General features: G+C 30.5%; 1 protein-coding gene across 3 annotated transcripts in view; it reads left to right on the plus strand.

Moving 5' to 3' along the window:
• Nucleotides 1-21,191, plus strand: part of LOC124536808 (protein split ends-like) — a 77,217-nt gene continuing 56,026 nt past the window's right edge. For all 3 annotated transcript variants that reach the window (XM_047113413.1, XM_047113414.1, XM_047113415.1), the window contains exons 1-2: nucleotides 1-371; nucleotides 17,828-18,142. In XM_047113413.1, the coding sequence (XP_046969369.1) occupies nucleotides 289-371; nucleotides 17,828-18,142 (398 nt within the window). In that variant the 5' untranslated portion in view covers nucleotides 1-288. The remainder of the gene's footprint in view (nucleotides 372-17,827; nucleotides 18,143-21,191) is intronic.

Consider the following 21,191-nt stretch of genomic DNA (forward strand, 5'->3'; position numbering starts at 1 on the left):
GAGGCTGGCTTCACTGTCAATTCGAGAGCTGCGAAGAGTACGCTCGCGTCTATTACGTAGTGTGTTTATAGTGAAGTGTATATTGTGAAGAAATTTCGAATGTCGTGAGGTGAAAGATAGTGTTGTTTTTTTTATCGCGAAGTGCAACTTGTGTTATCAAAACGATGTTGTTAGTGTATTAGAAAGTGAATTCATCAAAATGTGTACAGCACGGTTGTGTGCAAAATTGATTTTTGCCACGTAGTGACGCGAACGGGTAATGATTCCTAATGTGGAGTTCGAAGCAAGATGGTTAGAGAGACTCGGCACCTGTGGGTTGGAAATTTACCCGATAACATACGTGAAGATCGAATAAGAGAACACTTTAAACGGTAGGTTTAATATATACATATACATCATGTGCCGTCTATATTTTATTTATCGTTTATCATAATTATTACCTGTATTTTCGTGTAATGATAAATAATTGTATGAGAGCAAAGCGCTCGTTTATCTTTGCCAGGATATCATAAAGTATCTCGTGTAAGTATTTCGAATTAATGAGAAACCTTTTTAGAATTTATTTGAGACGTTTGAACTGATGTGAAATCTTTTTGTAGCTTGAAACTAATTACAGGATCATTTTAAAATATTAATAACTTTCAGTACACAACAATTAAATTAAATGGTTAATATAATATAAGCAACGAAAAATTACACTGAAATCTATTCACGACCGACTGATTTTACTTCGACAATGTACTGCAGTGCGTCATAATTTGATGTAGACCGTGTGTGTTTAAATCTCATAACATACGTATACGAAACTTTTATTCGTATAAAACTGTTTAATATTTAGATTCCAGATATACATGTATGCATAAAGTAAACAATTGAATGAATTCTTCATGGTACTACGCCACTTATACCATAGCAATTTAGTATAAAGTATGTCTAATTTATGGTAATGTAAACTTGAATGCTAAATTCGTTACAACACGTATTTTAATCATTTTGGGGCATTCGAATATTTCAATGCGCCATTTAGCTATAAATATCCAGCATTGACGGTCTAACACGAAGAAAAGTATATATCCACTCTTCGTGCTAAAAGAGTGAGATATCGTTTAACAATATTTTGTTTCAAAAAGGGATAAAAAAATTCTCAGATGCACCCTTAACAACACGATTTAAATACAATGAATGTAACCATAACATACAGATTTACTAGGAATTCACTCTAAATGCATCAGATACACATCACTTACAATAATTATGATTACATATGGTACACAAAAAATAAAACAAACCTTTACGTTTAAAACAATCAGCCAAAGAATAGAATTTTGTCCTTCGGTAACCGTCATCACAACTATTATCTTATTTATTTTTTAGCACGTTTATAATAATAGGGTATTATGAAAAAAAAACATAAAAATGTTATTTGTTACATAGTGTTTAAGAAATGAAAATATAATAATAAGGCGATATGAGGTGATCAATCCAAACGCTGCCGTACATTTTGATAACCTTTTACGTGACATCCGCCATTTTAATTTACTCGTTCAATGTCTCGTAGCATGCGTGTGTTCAATGTGTCGGTTTTAGTTTCCCAACGACTTGATCGTTATAAATAGAATGAGGGCACTTGTAAGTTATCTTCTTTAAGGTTTAAGTGAACATCATGATTGAAATAAAGAAATCAATCATCATGACAATTTTATTTCTATGTGTACTCTAAGGCGTATAACTATTCAACACAAAATGTGGTCATGTTTGATGCAAGAAGTGTATATAGTATATTTTCGATATTAACCAGGCTATCTTAATATGTATATTTTATTCATGCAAATGATGCTTTTTAAATATTGCCATTTTACTTAATCTATTATGATCTCATCTATTATTTTTAACTTACTAATTTTGGATAAGGGTATTTATATGTACTTTGGTATAGATTAAAAATAATTACTATAAAATAACTTATATAATGAAATAAAATGTTTCAACAAATATTTTATTTTTTGTTTAAGATAGTTTAGTTTATTATTAAAAATATTAATTTCATTTTGGGAAGTTCTAATTTATGATATCATTCAGATATTATGTTACTGACATAATAGGTACATCAGTTAGTTTGTTCCTTTCAAAATCAACTTTTTTGTAAATATAAAATGACAAATCCAGCATTTACAACTAGGCTAGGCATCTTTTAAACATTATCATACAGACAAATCATCAGTTGTACTACACAGAGCTTACATACTTAAGATGTGTCTTTAAAGAATGGAAGGTTAGTTTTGATCATGATACTGAAAAAATAAATTATTTTGTTTTTACAACAATATCCCTTTTTATAAAAATTGAATGAATGTCACACTAACATGAGTCATATCAATATAACTTTCTAGTCAGCGAATAAAAATCTCACCCTGTTGTCTATCACTCAGAGCAGTAATGTTGTAAAAGGTGATGACAAAACTTATACCCAAAATCTAGCCTCTACTGTATTATATAATGTTAGAAAATCTTAATAATGATGAAATAAAAAAAATTAAACATATATATAAAAAATTAAAAATAAACATTATTTTTACACTCTTTAAGAGTCCATAAAAATGTTAGTCATTAAGTGTTAAATGCAAGGTAGCTTTCTAGATGTAACTTTCATTGGTTTACTTATTTTTAAAAATATACAAATGAAAATTAAATTTAATTCATACAATTTTTCTAATTTCAATCAAAAGGGTAATGGAATTATAGGAATCATCTTTAAATATGATACATTGCTATATTTTTCCACTTTTATTCATGCATGCATGCTGGTTTACATAAATGTCAACATGTTAACTACATACTCTAATGACAATGATGACTTCCTCCAAAAATTTATTCTTAAAAAATAATTTGTGAAATAAAACTTTCTTAATAACTAATATCCAAATAGACAATTTGTTTATTTATTATCGGTAGTGCATCTATAGAAACAAATTGATTGTGGCAGACTATATACTTGGTGGTTGGGCTTTGTGTAAGACTGTCCGGGTAAGTACCACCCACTTATTATGTATTCTATTGCCAAATATTTTCTTATGGCAACAGTATATTGATGTCAGTGACCACTCACTAACATGTGACATTACCAATTTTGCAATTAACAGAGACCACGGTTCATTATAAATAACCATCATATTCATGTGGTAAATTAAGCAATAATTGGTATTTGGTGAATTGTAGTATCTGCAATGCTAAAATATAATATCTCATACAAGAAAAGTTGAATATATATAAATATGTTATGGTGATGTATGTATTATTTAAATTTTATTTTAAATATTATCAATGTAGTCATTACTGAGTTTCTAATCTTCCTTAATACTTCATTTTGTTCTACAGTTCTACAGCCTCAATTTTAATAACAAATTTTCATATAGTTATCTCATATTTTTAGTGTACTGTGTGTAACTGAAACAAAAACTAAAAAAAAAAATAGTTTTTTTATTTATAAATAATTTTTTTCATCTTTTGATGACAGAGTTACAAAAAAAAAGTTAAATCCTAACAATTTTGATTAAAGAAGTACTTTTTTCAAATCATGGTCCATAATTATAAATTGAGTTTTCGGTTTCATTTAGTAGGCATTTAGAAACAACAATAAACAGTGTGTAGTAACCATTGGTGTCAATTCTCTGCCTTGGTTTGGTAGCTTCCACACAATTGGGACATGCCGAAACATTACCAAGCCTGGGCTAATGCAGTGGTGCCTCATGATGTAAATACCAGTTGTAATAGTTTACCAATAAATAGGAAAAAAAGCTGCTTCTAGGTACTTCACAAACGTCTTTGCTTTAGGTGAAGACTGGTGTGCCTCCCTTATTCCCTACATATTTGATAATTCTGATTTCCCACTTTGGCTGTTGTAGGAAAGGGAAAGATGTCGTCTCGAAGATGCTTTGGTGTACCTGATTCTTTTCCATCCTGTCCCGTTCAATTACAGTTCTATAGCCATGACCTCCTTGTTTTCCAAGGCGTCCATTATAAACTGATAGCTCTTGCGGTATGTAGAAGAACACCAGTTAATTAGTGAGCGCCAGTATGGTTTTCGTCAGGGTTGTTGCTCACTAGGTTATCTTAAAGGGGGGTACGTGACACATAATCGGAAGCCGTTGAGTCCAAGTAGGCATTAGCAGCCAGTTAGGATACAGCGAATGCCTTCGACCACAAACACAAAGCGCTTCTTTCAAGGTTCAGTAGGATTATAGTATATTTCCGGGAAATTATGCAAATAGATCTTCAGCTTATTGAAAGCTGATCGGAGAATCAAGGTCGTTGTCGACGGAGCATGCACTGAATTTTGGTATTCCACAAGGCTGCGTAATATCTATCGCTTATTCTGTTTTTTCTGCATTTCAATGATTACTTCCATATAAAGAACGAAAAAAATGTTTGTAGATGCATAGAAGTGCATACTGCAGATATAAATAATATCTGCAGTATGCACTTCTATGCGTACGGTAGTACCGTAGACACCTCAGACCTTGCTAATATTTCTCGAAAGTTGGACTAAACTTGTGTCTTAATGTCTTTTTTTCGTGTAAATCTAGTCTGTAATTCTAAAAAGACCTATATTTGAGCATTATTAACCGATGGTCGAACCTCAATGATTTGAGAAAATTCTCATTGCTGTCTCAGTTGATATTTATTAATGGACTACTTCGAGTTGATGGTAAGAACCTCATTCATTTTCTCGGTCAATTGGAAGGTAAAGCCTAATTGGCCTTAAAAAAGCTTTGTATGCTTGCTCAGCAAGGCAAGACGGTGTGGTTCACGATGGCCCATACCCTCATACTATATGTACAAGCTGCAAATGCAGCTGCTCTCAACTCTGGGTGGGGGCTTTTGGGGTGTTGTATTCAGCATAAGTTAATATTATGTTACCAACATTTAAAAAAATTAGTAATGTTTTTGATTGTATGTCATTTTCTCAATAATACTGTGTACATTTGTCATCCCATTTTTCGGTAGGTACTCATGTTTTATGGTGGGCCCACACGACACAGACTTGGCACAGACTTACAAATGTGAAAAAATCTTTAATTTTTCTATACATGTCATTCCTTTTACAATAATTTTTTTATCAATTCATTATTAATCACTGATACTTCAAATATTTTCCTCCGATACGTAGACACATACATTCAATTTTCATGAGTAGCTCAGACTTTTTCGTGTAAAGCTTAGATTATTCCAACACACCGACTTTTGTTTGCACTGCTAACTTGTACAGCCATCCGTGTCGCGTGGTCCTACCATTAGTCTTGTCAAAAACAATATATCGACTAATTCACAATCAATTTCGTCGCTTTCAATAAATTGAGTACAGTTGAATTTAACACGTTGCGTATATCGATGACTACGCCTTTTTTCGGATAATTAACATTTCGCTGAAAACGTCCCACTTTGCACTAACATAAGCCGCGGGCAGAAACTAGTCATATATAAAACACCAAGCCAATTTTTAAAATGTCTACGTCAAAAAATATACTTTATTGGTAGACTGAAAAATTGAATTGGTATGTTGAAATAAATTCCGAATGATTTTTTTTATAATAGCACCATTTTGAAGTCACTCAATAACTAACTTACTATTAATACTTATTCTAAATATTGAGTACGCCACTCGGCAGCAACAAACAGTAAAATGCTGCTCCATCACTGTTTTGCAATGTCGCGCTCCAAAAGCAACATTGGTGCGAAGGCGGGGACCGGTGTCGGGTCGTCAACCTTCTGAGCAGAAATATATTAGACAGATGTTATTATATATTTTATTTCGGATATTTTTTGTATAGTATACATTGATCATTTATATGTATTTCACATTATTATTTAGCATTGAATTTATCTTATAAGTTAATATGTTCATGAAAAACAAAATCCTTTTACAAATGTATTAGTCACATATTTTTTATAATTTGAAAATTAAATTGACTATACTATTACATTTTTAGTTCTTAATTATGGCCACTTTCAATTTATGGTCTTTATAATTCACTGCAACTATATAAAAACAGTTTTTTATCAAATTTGCAAGCCGCAGTATTAAAATTTCCAATTAAGGCCTCGCGTTGTTTTGTTGGTTGTGTCTTTGTTCACTTGACTTGCTTATAAGTTGTTATCTTAGTGTTATTATAATATGAATTAGCTATAAATAAACAAATATATATATACGGTTTTTTCTTTTTAAATAACATATTCTATAACAATTTATTGAAAAAAAAAAATAATTATTCCCATAGCTCTCATATTGTTAAGTTTGAAGATTTTTATTCTTATTTACTAAATATGTAATTTGCATAAAATTAACTGTTTTAAATAATATTCAAAATGTTTTTGCCTTCTCCAACAAACACGTTGAGTCGGTTCACTCGCATTTAACTGGCAACTAACCGTCGATCGGCACACCTTACGGCTCTGTTCGCCTTGGATAAATGTAGTGGCGCCCAGCGCGGCGAGAAGTGTGGCAACGTCGCATATTTGTACGTATCGGGCTAATTCGGAGTTACCTACCTAGATAGTCGTTATTACGCGGTTCTGAATGTATGTGTAGGCTTATATTGAACGATAATTCGTAATAAAATAATACAATTCGTTACGTAAAAAACATTTTGCTTATTGTTGTTCGATTACTTTATACTGGAATTCATATTTACGTTTTATTTTTCAGGTATGATGCTAAGAACGGACAATTTTTTAATTTAAACATTTCGAAATATAAAATACATATATATATTACGTAATCTATATTTGTACTATTCCCGTGCTGTATATTTAAATTGTCAGTCACATACTCCTATGTTTTTAAACTAAAATTAATAAATTGGTTTTAATGTACATGTGTGTACCTAGTAAACTGAAAAATACTTAGATTATGGACAAACTTACATTTGTGACACGTTGTTATATTACTGATTAAAATTTTTACTTAAATACAAACAACGTAGTAAAACACAGCGGCCGTGCAGTAAGCATAACTTACACGATTATTATTAAAATGAGGTGCTTATAATTAACGAACAATATTTTTGTAATAAATTATTACCACCCAATCATGTACTTAATGTATCTAGTTATTAATACATATATATAGGACTGGGAATTAAAACTATCAAAACCCTTATGTAATTTGTTATTTTAGTTTTTTTACAAAAAAAGTGTGTGGCCCAATATAAATCGTAACTATAAATAATACTAGTATTAAACCACATTACAGTTCATTGAATTTTTGTTATTGATGGCTAATCCAAATGTGCTAATCGTAGTATAATTGTCAATATCTTAGAATAATCTACTTCCATTTTATCATAAATTGCACTACTATTATATTTTCTTATTAAATTTGATTGTTCATGTAAAATGCATATAATCATAATAGGTTCTTGATATTTTACTAATATTTCGTTTGGTCGCATAGAACCTATAATTGAGGCACAAATATATTTGATATAATTATGAGCATGCGATGTTGTAACGTTATTATGCAACTTTCGCGTGGTGACACTGAGGGCACCACCCCGTGCAGTATGGCCCGGCCCCACCCGCGGCCCTGCTCTATCGACCTGCGCAAGCAACCCGGGCCGCCGCAGGCTTGGCGACCGACCCGACCGGATTGAACCCCTATCCCCTCACCCCTGTTGCGCACTGGCGGCGATGGCCTGTTTTATAAAATCGACTCTTGGGCGCCGCGCTATTGTACCTTTCTACGTTATAAATATACCTACAACATAAATTTAATTACATAGTTGCAGTTTTTTTCACTTCTAGTACATTTTATTAATCGTATGTATTAGGACTGGGCTGAATATTTATGACTTGTATTACAGTATTCGGATAATTGACTGCTATAAAAATGATTTTTTTTATTAAGTTACCATAAGGTTACTAACCCAAAAATAAAAAGGATCCTCTGTGGCAGAACTAAAGGAACCCCACGTAAATAAAAAAAAAGATACCGGTTTGTGATAAAATAACATTAATTCTGATCATATACATTATAATTTTTATATTTAATATGTAATTTTATTAAATTATTTGGTAGGTTAATGTTTTCGCACATTTGTTGAATATTATTACGTCCCCGTTAAAACCAACCACATTCGGTTCATCCACACTTTTGCCCATTTTGCTTGATTTTACTCCTTCAAATTAATAGAAAAAAAAATAATTATATTGGTAAATTTCAAGTTCATAATCGCAATGTGTGGGTTGACTTAGATATTGAAATATGGTTTATTTATTCCAATATTAAAATTATAATATATATTTTTATTTATTTTGTTATATGATACACATATGTCTCAATTTATCGAAAATAATAGGCGATACACTCTGGTTGATAATTACATGTTACATCGGCTTATGACTTATCGTAATCTTATGAGGTGTGATAATGTCAGGCGGTACAGAAGCTTGCTCATATTTTAGCATCAAAATTACCCGAAATAATATTTAAATATTTATAGTTACTTCTTTCATCAGTGTTAGTTAATGAAGAATAATTTTATAATGTTTTCAGATTTTGATCATAAACAAGTCTATTGCGTTAAAAAGTAGTTTTAGTTCTGAATTTTGATCTTTATAATATACCAAACACTACTAACATTTTCTTCACGATCACAATAACCTATAAATTAAAAAATATTTTTATTTTTTAAATTAAATAGGCGCGTCAGATTTATTCAATTTTAAAACTTTCAAATTCGATGAAAATGTATGGTACAACCTATGGCGCGTTATTCTTTGGTGAAAGTTAAAATACCTAGGCTTGTACTTTTTGAGGTCAATAAACTCTTTATTCCAATATGCACACAACAACAAAATTAATTAAACGGTTATATTTAACCTAATTGGTATGTTTTATGTTTACAATGCATTTTTATTTTTTAATAAATTTCTTCATTTTAATGAATACTAATATAATAACATTTTTGTAAAATTATTTTTTCATATATATATATACATATTAATAAAAATAATATACTATGATTATTTTGTTTTTGTCTTCTTAAAAGTAATTTGAGTTTAAAGTAATTGAATGTGAAGGAAATATATAAGCATTTTATGCTCGAAAGTTGTAATAAATATTTGTAGATAACCCAGATCAATTTTTTTATTACGCAATTACACATTTTTTCCTTTTTATATACTTCTTATTTTAGCCTTCTGTCATTATTGAATAAATTGAGGATCAAAAGGAGTTTTTTTACAACATTATAAACCATCTTAACAGTATTGACAATTTTTTAAAGTTAAAATATCTCTATGGTTATAGTACCAGATATATGCGTCTAATACTGTGTATATTGTTTGTGCATATACATGTATCTTCACTTGCCGAGATCATTGTAACGGTAACTCGTCCGTTTTACTTTAGCATGCGAATGAACGGTGCACTAATGATTCATTGTAAACTGTTCTTAAACGTGAACCTAAGCGCTCCAATGTATTTTATTACCCAATTAGTATATAAAAATTACAAATTGTTTAATAAAGTTTAATAAAACAAATAATAATTCTATGCAAATAATAATCTGTAGCATGTTAAGACTTTCCCTCTAAGAAGGATGTACAATTAAAAGACATGAATACGTTAATATACTGCAGTTAAGTCGTTCAAAACTAAAATAAGTTATATTTATAACGCTAATACAGGAAAATGTGTATACCAAACCAGGTTGTATGTAGTCAGCATAACAAAGTGAAGTAGTTATTCAGAAAGTAGACTGACGTCATCAAGCCGGTATCTGCCCTTCCCCCCACCCTCATACCCTCGCATCCTGCTGTTCGGTTCGCTTCGCGCTATCATCGTCGCACCACTACCAGTGCCTATGCCTTTATACACAGACGCAGCAAGTTGGTTTCACACGGAAACGGGCACAGCGGGCGCGGCCATGTTGTAAGAGTAAACTTGGCAACGTCGCACTAGACATCGACCGATTTAATCACTCGCCGCTGTTAAGTTTCTCGTTATCTATCCATATAACGTATTATTTCTATAAAATACAGTTGTAATTATTAAGCAGAGATGACATTGCTGAATAATGTAAAACAATACTTATTATCTTTTCATAGTAACTATGGTAGTTTAGATCAATTTCGTAAATTTATTCATTAAGATGTATTTTGTTATTGAATTCAAAAGCGGTAACTAATTAAAAAATCTCAAATAAAGTTTATCTGAAAGTATATTATGTTCATTCCTTATAATTTGTTCTAGTTTCGACGTTGCTTTCTACGTAGTAAGTTCTAATTTAACTGTTTATATAAAATAGTTACTGCGTAATTTAAATAAAATTCTAAAACTAAGTACATTTTCGTATCTCCTTGTGATTCACGTTCTATATTTATGCTGCCACAAACAAAGATAAAAACTTCGTTAAAAGACAAACGACGAATGACGAGCTATAAAGAAGAAATATAATGAAATATGTAGTAAAGCAAGTCTGACGAAGTGGCAACAGCGCTTGTTGTTCGATACCACATTCAAAGCGGCAACGGCGCATTTTTTTTGTAGTTTCGCCGCGTCATGACGACGCGCGTTGCCCGCTGCGGCGCGGTCGCGCTCAGCGAGGGCGCCCGGTTAGACGTGTTCATACCAATTATGTTGTCTTCTTTGCTTTATAATATTTTTACTTTTTAATTCGATAATTTATAGCTAAAACCTACGAAAAAAATCTGATTCAATGTTTGATATTATATTTCTGTATAATGATACATGTTATTTAGGAAAAATTATAATATACATATATACTATAATATAGTACATCTTTAGGATTTGTACATCTTATTACGTACGTCTAATCTGCCAATATAATAAATATTTTACGAGGCAAGTAAACAAATCGAAATATATTTAAGACTACGCAGGTCTTCCGGTTATTTAAAATATATGTACCTATATATATTCAGTTCTTAGTTATATAATTGAAACATGGAACAATATTAATAGATAACAATATTAATAAGTCATTGTTCCCGATACAAGTTTTTATGAGTTAGTTGAATATTTATTAGGTACTTTGAAGATAAATTAATAATTAAGTATAATGTCACAATCTAGCTAAAGTTTTGTTTATAATAATTTATATTTTTTTGGCTTAAAATATTTTGATGTTAATTTAATAAAGATTGGTTTGTCTATTAAATAGATTCTAATTTATTGAAAAAATACTTAATAATACTACTCAATATTCCTTTTTCTTTAAGATTATTTTGGCATCAGTTATTATCGTAATTTTATGTTTTTCTAATGACAAAGTTGCCAGTGTAATTTACTTGAATGCGCATGTCTGTTTATGCGTGGACGTTATGGACGGGTACTTTAAATACCTAAAATAGGCGTTATATAAAAATAGAAAATTATAGCAGAGACCGAACTTAAACCTAGAACTTATTGAGCGTGAATTTTCTTTTTATGACTGTAGGAGCAACCTTGTATTTTTTCTATTAAATACATTTATTATAACCTGAATAATAGATGGGTAGCTAGTATATAATATAATTTTCTAAATGTGTTTTGTTTTCCTTGCCAAATGTCAAATCAAATCCTTCTGCAATAACTTTGAAAAATGAAAGGCTTGAGTTTGTTGAGTCGACGGTCTTTTTAGGGATAACCCTTGACTCCAAACTGCAGTGGGGCACCCATTTGTATGCCCTGGCAAGAAAACTAAGTAGTGCCATTTATGCAATAAAAATAATTAGAAAACTTACGGACATAAGTACTGCTAGACTAGTTTATTTTAGTAATTTTCACAGTATTATGTCATATGGAATGTTGTTATGGGGTAATGCAGCAGAGATTGAAGTTGTTTTTATTCTACAGAAAAGAGCTATCCGATCTATTTACAATATTAGCTCCAGGACATCATTACGCGAAAAATTTAAAGAAATAGGTGTATTAACGGCTGTTTCACAATATATTTATGATAATATAATCTTTATACAAAAGAATATTAAAAATTATTCTATCAATGCTGATGTACATACTATTAATACAAGAAATAAGAATAAACTTGTAACCCCCAGTTTCCGTTTGCATACGGTAAATAGAACGTTTTTGGGCAATGGTATACGCATATATAATAAGATACCGGAAAATATAATCAATTTACCATTTTCAAAATTTAAAAATATTATTAAGACTAAATTAATAAATAAATCATACTATTCATTAAAAGAGTACTTTTTAGAAAGAAACGCCTGGAGTTAGGCTCGGGTTCCATCATAGGACGCTAATTACTGTCAATAACAGCATTGTAAATGTGTTTATTTGAAAAGAGCAACTATGCGAGTTTCTTGCCGTTTCTTCTCGCTAGAAGCTGCTTTCCGAAACGGTGGTAGTATTTGATTATTGACGATTCAAAAACGCTTCATTATGAAGTTTACTTGAATAAAATTGATTTGATTTGTGTAATACTATCCGAATTCGTACTGATAAAATCATTCACGAACCGATTTATCGGCCAGTACTGTCCTAATGTGTATGCATTGTGTACTCTATTAAAACCATAACAGGAAAAATGTTAAATAAACAACACTTGACAGTAAATTGTTGCGATATCATTGGTTGAGAGCTTGATTGTTATAAATTTTCACTATGGATGGACGTCGACGAAACCGTTATCAGGATTTTCGAAGTAATTTTAAAGTGGAAATAACAAGTAAAGAGTAGTAATGTTATATTATAAATAAATATATATAAATCATGAACTCTTAGTAGCGCACAATGTACCCGAGCTATTAACAAATCACATGAAATATGTAAATCTAAAGGTTTTTTTTATATTTTTTCCATCTTCCATTGGAATAGGCTATACAACTCGCTTGTTTTTACGTGCTTATTGACACATCTCATATGTAATATTTCTAAATACCCGAATTTGTACTGAAGCTATTCTAAGCTATCTATAAGTTGGTAATCTATTTTATAACATTTATTTATTAGTCTTCAAAAATGACGAATGTGAACAACATGACACACCATTAACTATAAACCATTAAACTATTATATTTTATCTGGACACTGATAAACTTCTGAACTATTTGTTCGATTTTAGTATTTTTTGATTTTCTACATTCTCCGGTAGAATAATCTAGTAACTCTTACTCCGTAATCTGGGGACTCTTACTCCTTTGTGCTAGATTCCCACAAAGCCACCTACCACTCATTACAATGATTTAATAGTTAATCTTACATTGCAAAAATATCAATAATTAAGTTAATAGTTTTATTAAAAACTCGTTTCAGTAAGTGTTTGTTCAGTTTTTTGGATAGCTCGGTTATAAATGACACGTGCCCTGCAAATGTTGTTTGTTTCACTCCTATTTTGGTGTAATTATAAAAATACGCAGAAGAATAATCACCTTGTAAGTTGCTTTGAGCTAACGACAAGATGGATTATTATCTCACCTGCAAACTTAAATTCGTTTATATATTTGCATAAGTTGTTGAAAAAATAAAAATAAATACGTTTAAATTTATGCAAGTAAGCAAAATTAAACTTCACAATGGTACCTCAGAAAAAAAATGTTGAAGTATTACAGTACATGTCTCAAACTTCTATTAGGTGAAAAATGTGTTCTTTGTGAGCAAGAAGCTAATAAAGCATTAGCAAAAATGAATAAAAATCTGCGAAAAATTTCATAAATCAATACTGCAACTTTGAGTGACTCCGTTATATATTATATATCCGTTATATATACCCTACAGAAAAATTACTATTATAGCGACATTCATAAAATTTCTAGCATAACAGATTTACAAACACTCAAAGTAAAATATCATGTAGATCGTTATAATTCGATTAAAATTTCTATTCACCTGATTAAAAAGAAAATTAAAGCAAGAAATGTGATAATCGATAATGTAATGGAGCAAATACCAATGAGTATAGCGAATATAATGATGACTGCCAATTAGTCGTGGAAGAGTTAAAAAAAAGTATGACTACAGATCATATTCTGGATGAAAAGCCTTTTAGATAAAGACCCGCTATCACTATGACATTGTTATTTTGATTAAATTGGATCCAATACCATATGGTTTAAAAAACTCAACCGTGATAAATTAACAGAAAATTAGTACAATTAAATATACAATAATAAAAAAGAAGCGGAATTTCACTTTTTCATTAAAAGCCAGCGAAATTATCTGAAAGAATTTACACAGCAAGTGATAAATTGATTGAATTAAACCAATTTTGATCATTCTTTTTTTATTATAAAATATATACTTCAAGGGTAATTTGGTGAAAGTTTGGTAAGGTTCTGAGTACAGGATCCATGACAAAGTAACAGAACGGAAGGGAACGGAACAATTTTGAGGAGCACGTTAGCGATACTCAGTCGAATCTTTTATTTATAGGTTATTTGGATATTTGAGTCACCTTCCGTAATGTGGTTATGTTTATGTAACTATCATAGTCGAATATTATAATCAACTAGCTACCCACCCCGGCTTCGCACGGGTGCAATACTGATACTAAATATACTACAGAATTTGTTTATTTACGACATCACATCGCAAAAATCTAAAATTATCAGTGTTTCTTTACTATATTGTTCATGTATTATATACACAAACCTTCCCCTTGAATCACACTATCTTTTAAAAAAACCGCATCAAAATCCGTTGCGTAGATTTAAAGATATAGGGACAGAGAAAGCGACTTTGTTTTATACTATGTAGTGATGGAACTCCTATACGGCTCGCAGTTAGGGTGCGATATAGGGCAGAATTTCTTACTATCTTTAATCAAATTTTGTGTATGTGATGTGATGTCATATGATGTACGAAATATAGTTGGTCTTTTTCAAAGTTTTTTTGCTGAGTTCGATTACAGCTCTTTCGAGGGATCCTTGTAGTTTACGCCGCGTGACGTATTAAAGCCGCATTTTCGAAAGTCTATTTTTGCTTTATTCGCAAGTTTCCTTTGAAATTGTCCTCGAAGTAGTTTCTGACTCATATAAACGGAACGCTTAATCTATCCATATTAAAAAAAATTAGTTAGTCAACATCAGCTTCACTTAAAATCAAAAAATAAATAAAAATTTTAACAAAAAGAAAAACCGACTTCAAACAAAACACTATTTTAAAACAAATGAATATGCACGAAAAAGTAATAAAAATAATTGCGTATTCAACATATTTTTTAGAGTCTTCCTAAGTTAAATGAAATGAAAAATATTAGACTACTTAAAAGTCGATTAACGATTATATCATGTAGTTATAATTATTGTTATATTTGGAGTCGGTGTCAGCCAATAAAACCCTACAGTATATCTATCAAAAAACAATACGAGAATACTTTAACTAATATGTATGTTTTTTACAAATTACCTTTTACACAATAATATACTGGATCAATCAAGGGGCTCGTATCGCTTCTTTCTTTTGATTGTTGGGGCAAGGGCACCGTGGCTGACACCGGCTCCAAATATACCAATAACTATAACTACATGATATAATCGTTAATCGACTTTTAAGTAGTCTAATATTTTTCATTTCATTTAACTTAGGAAGACTCTAAAAAATATGTTGGATACGCAATTATTTTTATTACTTTTTCGTGCATATTCATTTGTTTTAAAATAGTGTTTTGTTTGAAGTCGGTTTTTCTTTTTGTTAAAATTTTTATTTATTATTAAAATATTTAACTTTTCTTTTTAAAAAATGATTAACCCTGAAGTAGAATGAACTATTCATTTCTGTGACTTTATTAATGCCATAAACTATGGAATTTAACTATATTTAAGATAGAAAGGCTCGATTTCTTGATGATCAAGCCATTTTTGATCTGTTCGTTGGATTGGCTTTTCTCAAGGATGTTTGAGAACTCGCAAAATCCAGAGTGAGAGCGGCATGTTCTTTGAAATGGTTTGGATTATCCCGACCGCTGAACTTTATAATCGGCTACTACATCATAATGTACTCACTTTCAATTAGGTGCATCTCCTGCCAATATAAGCCCCATACCATCAAAAAGGGTTCTAATGATGAACATATTCCATGTTATTTGTTAATAACTCTACTACCGTGTTTACAACTTTTTTCAACTATATAAATCCTTCTTAATTTCCCTTCAAACTTTTTCGCTAAGAACTTCGCCGCTATTTAATTTTTTTTTTCTAAAAATAGATATTAAGTAGAACAGATATTCGTGAAGTGGATGATGAACGATATAAATTATATTCTTAAGAAAAAAAAAATGTTTTACACACTTTTTTATATACCTATAACATACAGTAATACCTCGAACTTACGCGATAGGTGGGACCGAGCGCGATCCGCGTAAGTCCAGGTAAAATTTTGCATTTTGCGGTCCCAATTGAACATACTTAGTATGTCTTTAACATACAAAGTATGTTCAATTGGGACCGGAGACTTAGTAGAACAAAGCAATTTAGGAAATAAATGTGTAACTAATTGTAGATAATATGTCATTATATTACTATAAACTGTATAAACATAATTCCGAGTTATTTAAATTTAGACGGTTTCATAAAATCTAAACCGTCATCTTACTAGTCAATGAGTTTTTCTTCTCTCGTAATATATCGTATATATTGTTTTGTGCCAAAATGTGCTCTTTGTTTGGAAATCTATGCTTTCTAAAATTGTTATCGCTTTTTCAATAGGACTGAGGGCTTCGGACAAGTCTCCAACTAACATTAACACAGGGTCCATAGAATAAAGGTTCTCAATGTCTTCCTTTGATTTACGCTGAGCAATGAATTACGCATTTTTATGAGCTCATAAATTGTAAGCTCCTGATAGTATGAATGCAGCAGTTCTTGAACGCCAACACTACCTACTTCTAAATCAATTTGTCTACAAAGTTCGACAACGTGTTCACAATCGCATTACTAATTTCATCAGACTCTGACACTGATTCCGCCTGAGTCTGAGTGCAGAAAAAAAATGGACAGTTTTTTTCCGAAAGACAAATAAACTCGAAAATTAAAAAACCGTGTAACTCCGAATTCGCGTAAATAGGGGTAGCGTAAGTCGGGGTCTATATAATTAAAAAAAGACTAGATATATTTTTACCTATAATTAAGGGCTAACTCGGGTCTTTAAAAGATAAAGGAAATGCCAAAACAGGTTAAAATAAAAAACCAACACAGTTTTTTAGTCTTACTCATTAGTATCGAACGTTTTCTATTAACCCAATCGATCAAACGATCTTAAAAAAATGTGATGCCTGAATATGAGAAAAACTATAATATAATAAAATTAATTATCCTTTCTGGGTCATTTATTAATCAAATGACACATACATTATATTTTTTCTTTCTAGTTTCATTCTAATGTAATGTAAATTCAAACTCGTAGTTCGTTTGAAATAGACTATAGATTATATGAGAATTTATTTTAGATTTTTATTGATTAAACTTGTAATTTTGATGTGTTTAAAGTGTTCTATAATACGTAAATACAAAAAGAAATCGTAACTTAATGAAGTTTAATTAATTTTAATTTGCTGTGTTATTTCAATACAGAAAAAGTAATTGTTTTAGTATGTATATGTAGTACAATTATTTCCTAAAACGTCTCTTCACTTTAAAATTATTAATTATTATTTTTGTAACAATAAAACGATAGATAGTTTAGCTTTATGCTTGGCATAATTATAATGTCCATATATTTCAGGATAACATTTATTTTGTATTATTAATGAACCAGGGAGGGATCAATACAATATGAAGAAAGTGGTGAAATAAGAAGTTGTAGCCTTTTATGCGATGTGTATATGAATTTTAATTGGATTATATAACTGTTTGTCTCTTACAGCTATGGCCGAGTCCAGAATGTCAAGTTGTTGGGACGAATGGAGAGCCCAAGTGCGAGTACGAACGGGGCTGCTAATAGCGGCGTTTGTGCCACTGTTGCCTTTATGGACATCAAGTCTGCATCAAAGGCTCATAACATTGAGCACGTGTTGGACGAACGAACTCTTACTACTGAGTACTACGAGCCAGCCGCTATACCATCGTCCGCGGGCGCGCCTTCAGCCGGCTCGTCGCCTGCTGGCTCTGGCTACTCAGGTTCTTCATCCTCCGTGAATTCTGCACCTGCACCTGTCACCACTTCGCGCTATCATCTCTCGTAAGTATTTGTTTCTTTAGCTGCAATGGCCATCTGTTAGTATCATGTTATAAATAGTAATGCTGTTCCGATCTTTTTAGAAACCATTTATAACATTAAGATATGAAATGTGATTTAATTCATATGACTGACGACGGATAAAGAACTTAACGCTACATTGTTTTGTTGTTTCAAACCTTGCTACATTAAATATTTTAAGATATATATTGCTGTGACTTTAGAACAATACCTAAAATATGTATTATCTAAAGCATAAGCATAATTTGTACCTGTATTTGTTGTATACTTTCTAGAATATATCTTTTTACAAATTATAAATTAAAAACACATTAATATCAATATAAGAGCAAAATTGTGTAACTAAATTATAGTTATTATATTAATTATAGTAAGATATCGAAATTAATAAATTAGTTAGTAAACCAATTCAATATTGGTTTTCATAGTAGCCAAATTTTCTATTAGACTCAATGACTACGTTCAAATTACTAATTTATACATAAATAATAATATCAGACGTCGTTTTGAAGCATCCTTTCGTTTAATTAAGTTAAAATTAATTCATATAGTAACTTAAGGCTATTCCAATCAAAGAAGAATTAAAGATTTAAAAAGATAAGATTTATGAAGTTTAGATTCACGCAATTTGCTAAAAGCTCAGTTATTTTGTGCGCTACAGATAGTTCTTGATTAATGCCTTTATTTATAAATTTTCGATGACACTTTCGTCGACTTTTAATTCCAGTATGAATGTGATAGATTGTTCAAGTTTTTCGGACTAATAAAATCACGTCAATTTGATGTTATATGTTGATAATTTGGCTGTTTTGTGAGTTCTAATGAAATTAATATTTACAGAGATAATAATATTACCGCTATTGAAAATTCACGTTTAGAAAGCGAAAAAAATCATAACTATGGAATAATATTTAAACATTTTTAAATATCTCGTGTACTTCTTATACACCTATATTAAATATATACAAATACTAAATGGCAGCAAAATCTAAGTAACTTAATGTTTTTAAGTTCAAGTCTTGTTTTGGATACTTATAATTTTACATTTTGTTCTGTTTATTTACAGTAATGTTAACTTGCTATTAACACATTAAAAATAAACTAAGAAGATACTTATTGATATTAGCAGATGGCTCATTATTCTGCTGCGACGTTCCTGTTGACGGTTTTTGTCGCTCTATTTGTGGCATTGATGTCAATTACTTATTAATAAGAGTATGTAATAATATACCGAAAAACCTCGCTTTAGCTTGTCATAATTGTGGAATTAAGTTCAAGGTATTATTAATTAATATAGTGTAAGCATGTTCGTCATTAGTCTTCGCACAAAATATGGATGCCGCCGCCGCCAGATCAGTGTATCTGCGACCTCCTCTGACGGATTGCAGTGTTTCATTTGGATTGCAGTGGGGAAAATCCCAAATCAGTGACAGTGCAGTGACAATAATTAGTGGTGGTGCGTGTTTAAATGCGTGCTATTAGAAGTGAAGTGTAATTGGATTACTTCCACGCTATTTCGAAGATCCATACATCGGGTCACTGTGGCTGGCGGCGGTTCCAACCTCGTTTTATGTATGCACTTTGTTATTAACGCTATGTTATCGATCTGTGTTTTTATTTTATTAACACATTTAATAACATGTCTGACTAAATGCTTGTTTTGGTTATATCTGTAATGAAATTTATTCAAACACTCTTTCTATGATGAGAAAGGGCTTTCTTGAAGATTCTTATTCTTCGTATTTGTTTGCCTTTATTAATACAACTTATGATTATACATAAAGTAAATTATTATGCTACTCGAACAACGCAACATATATAAGTAGCCCATTATAATACAGGTCATTGGGCTCTTCTATAAAACAGCAACATACTTATTACATATTTTAAGTCCTTCGATTATTATGAGTACTTTATCTCAAAAATTTAAGGCTCTCATTATCTACATATTACTTTACCGATACTACAAAAAATAACGAATTATATTATTAAAATTCAAACATGTACTTATTTAATTTTATGAAGATGAACTGTTAACCAAAGAATTTAACTGATAATTGAAACAATGTTTATAGAAACAATAATACAAAAACATTCATCAAAATGACATTAGATTGTTATATAAAATACATTTATACCGTTATTCTTTAAGAAATTGCAAGCTTATGACTATAATTTTGTTTATGTTTGACGCTCGCTCATGGCGACGTTTATAAACAAAATATTTGAAATATATTAAGTTTCTATGGGTTTTATCATATAATTTCAAATACAATGTATATAAAAAGTAATAAAGTTGATTTAATTATAAAATTTAAATTCTTGCTTTTTATATTTTAAATGACGGCCTCTACGATTTAACTAAAACATACTTTCGCAATGTATGGGGTTGCCTTAACTTAGCTCTTGACCGCGACACTTGTAACGATATCGAAACATCTTCCGGCAAAATAACAAAAAAAATATGGAATGTAAGTTTAGAATGATTAAGATACACATTATAAAGTTTATAAGATAAAATTATTTTAAAATAATACTGTGATAGCATCCCAACTCATATTCTATGTGCTACTCTAACATACACCGTTGGTTACCTGTAAGAGATCACTATATAGAGCTTATGGTCGCCAATTTTGGCAATGCCCACTTTTATTCGACTGTATTCTATTCATGTTTTATTTATTTATTTTCTCTTTGCTCAATAGAGTTTAAAATAGGATTTTACTTCTAATTAAACATTACTGACCTTTGTCAAATTAAATGAAATGTCTACATTCCCATGTAAATTTAAAGCCGTTTCATCTATTAAAATGAGTTAAGTTTTAAGTTATTTATGTAAAAAATTCACCAACGAGCAGATTGCTTACTCAAAAAGGTATTTATAAACAAATATATTCCTATATAATTTTTCAGAAAGAAATTAATGACAATCAGGCAAAATTTTCACATTACTAATCATTAGATTATTAACTATTTTATCAAACAACATCAAGAACCGAATAAATACTCAAAACCACATATTTTTTTCAAA

The sequence above is a fragment of the Vanessa cardui genome, chromosome 17 (assembly GCF_905220365.1).
Source record: "Vanessa cardui chromosome 17, ilVanCard2.1, whole genome shotgun sequence".
NCBI classification, from domain to species: Eukaryota; Metazoa; Arthropoda; class Insecta; order Lepidoptera; family Nymphalidae; genus Vanessa; species Vanessa cardui.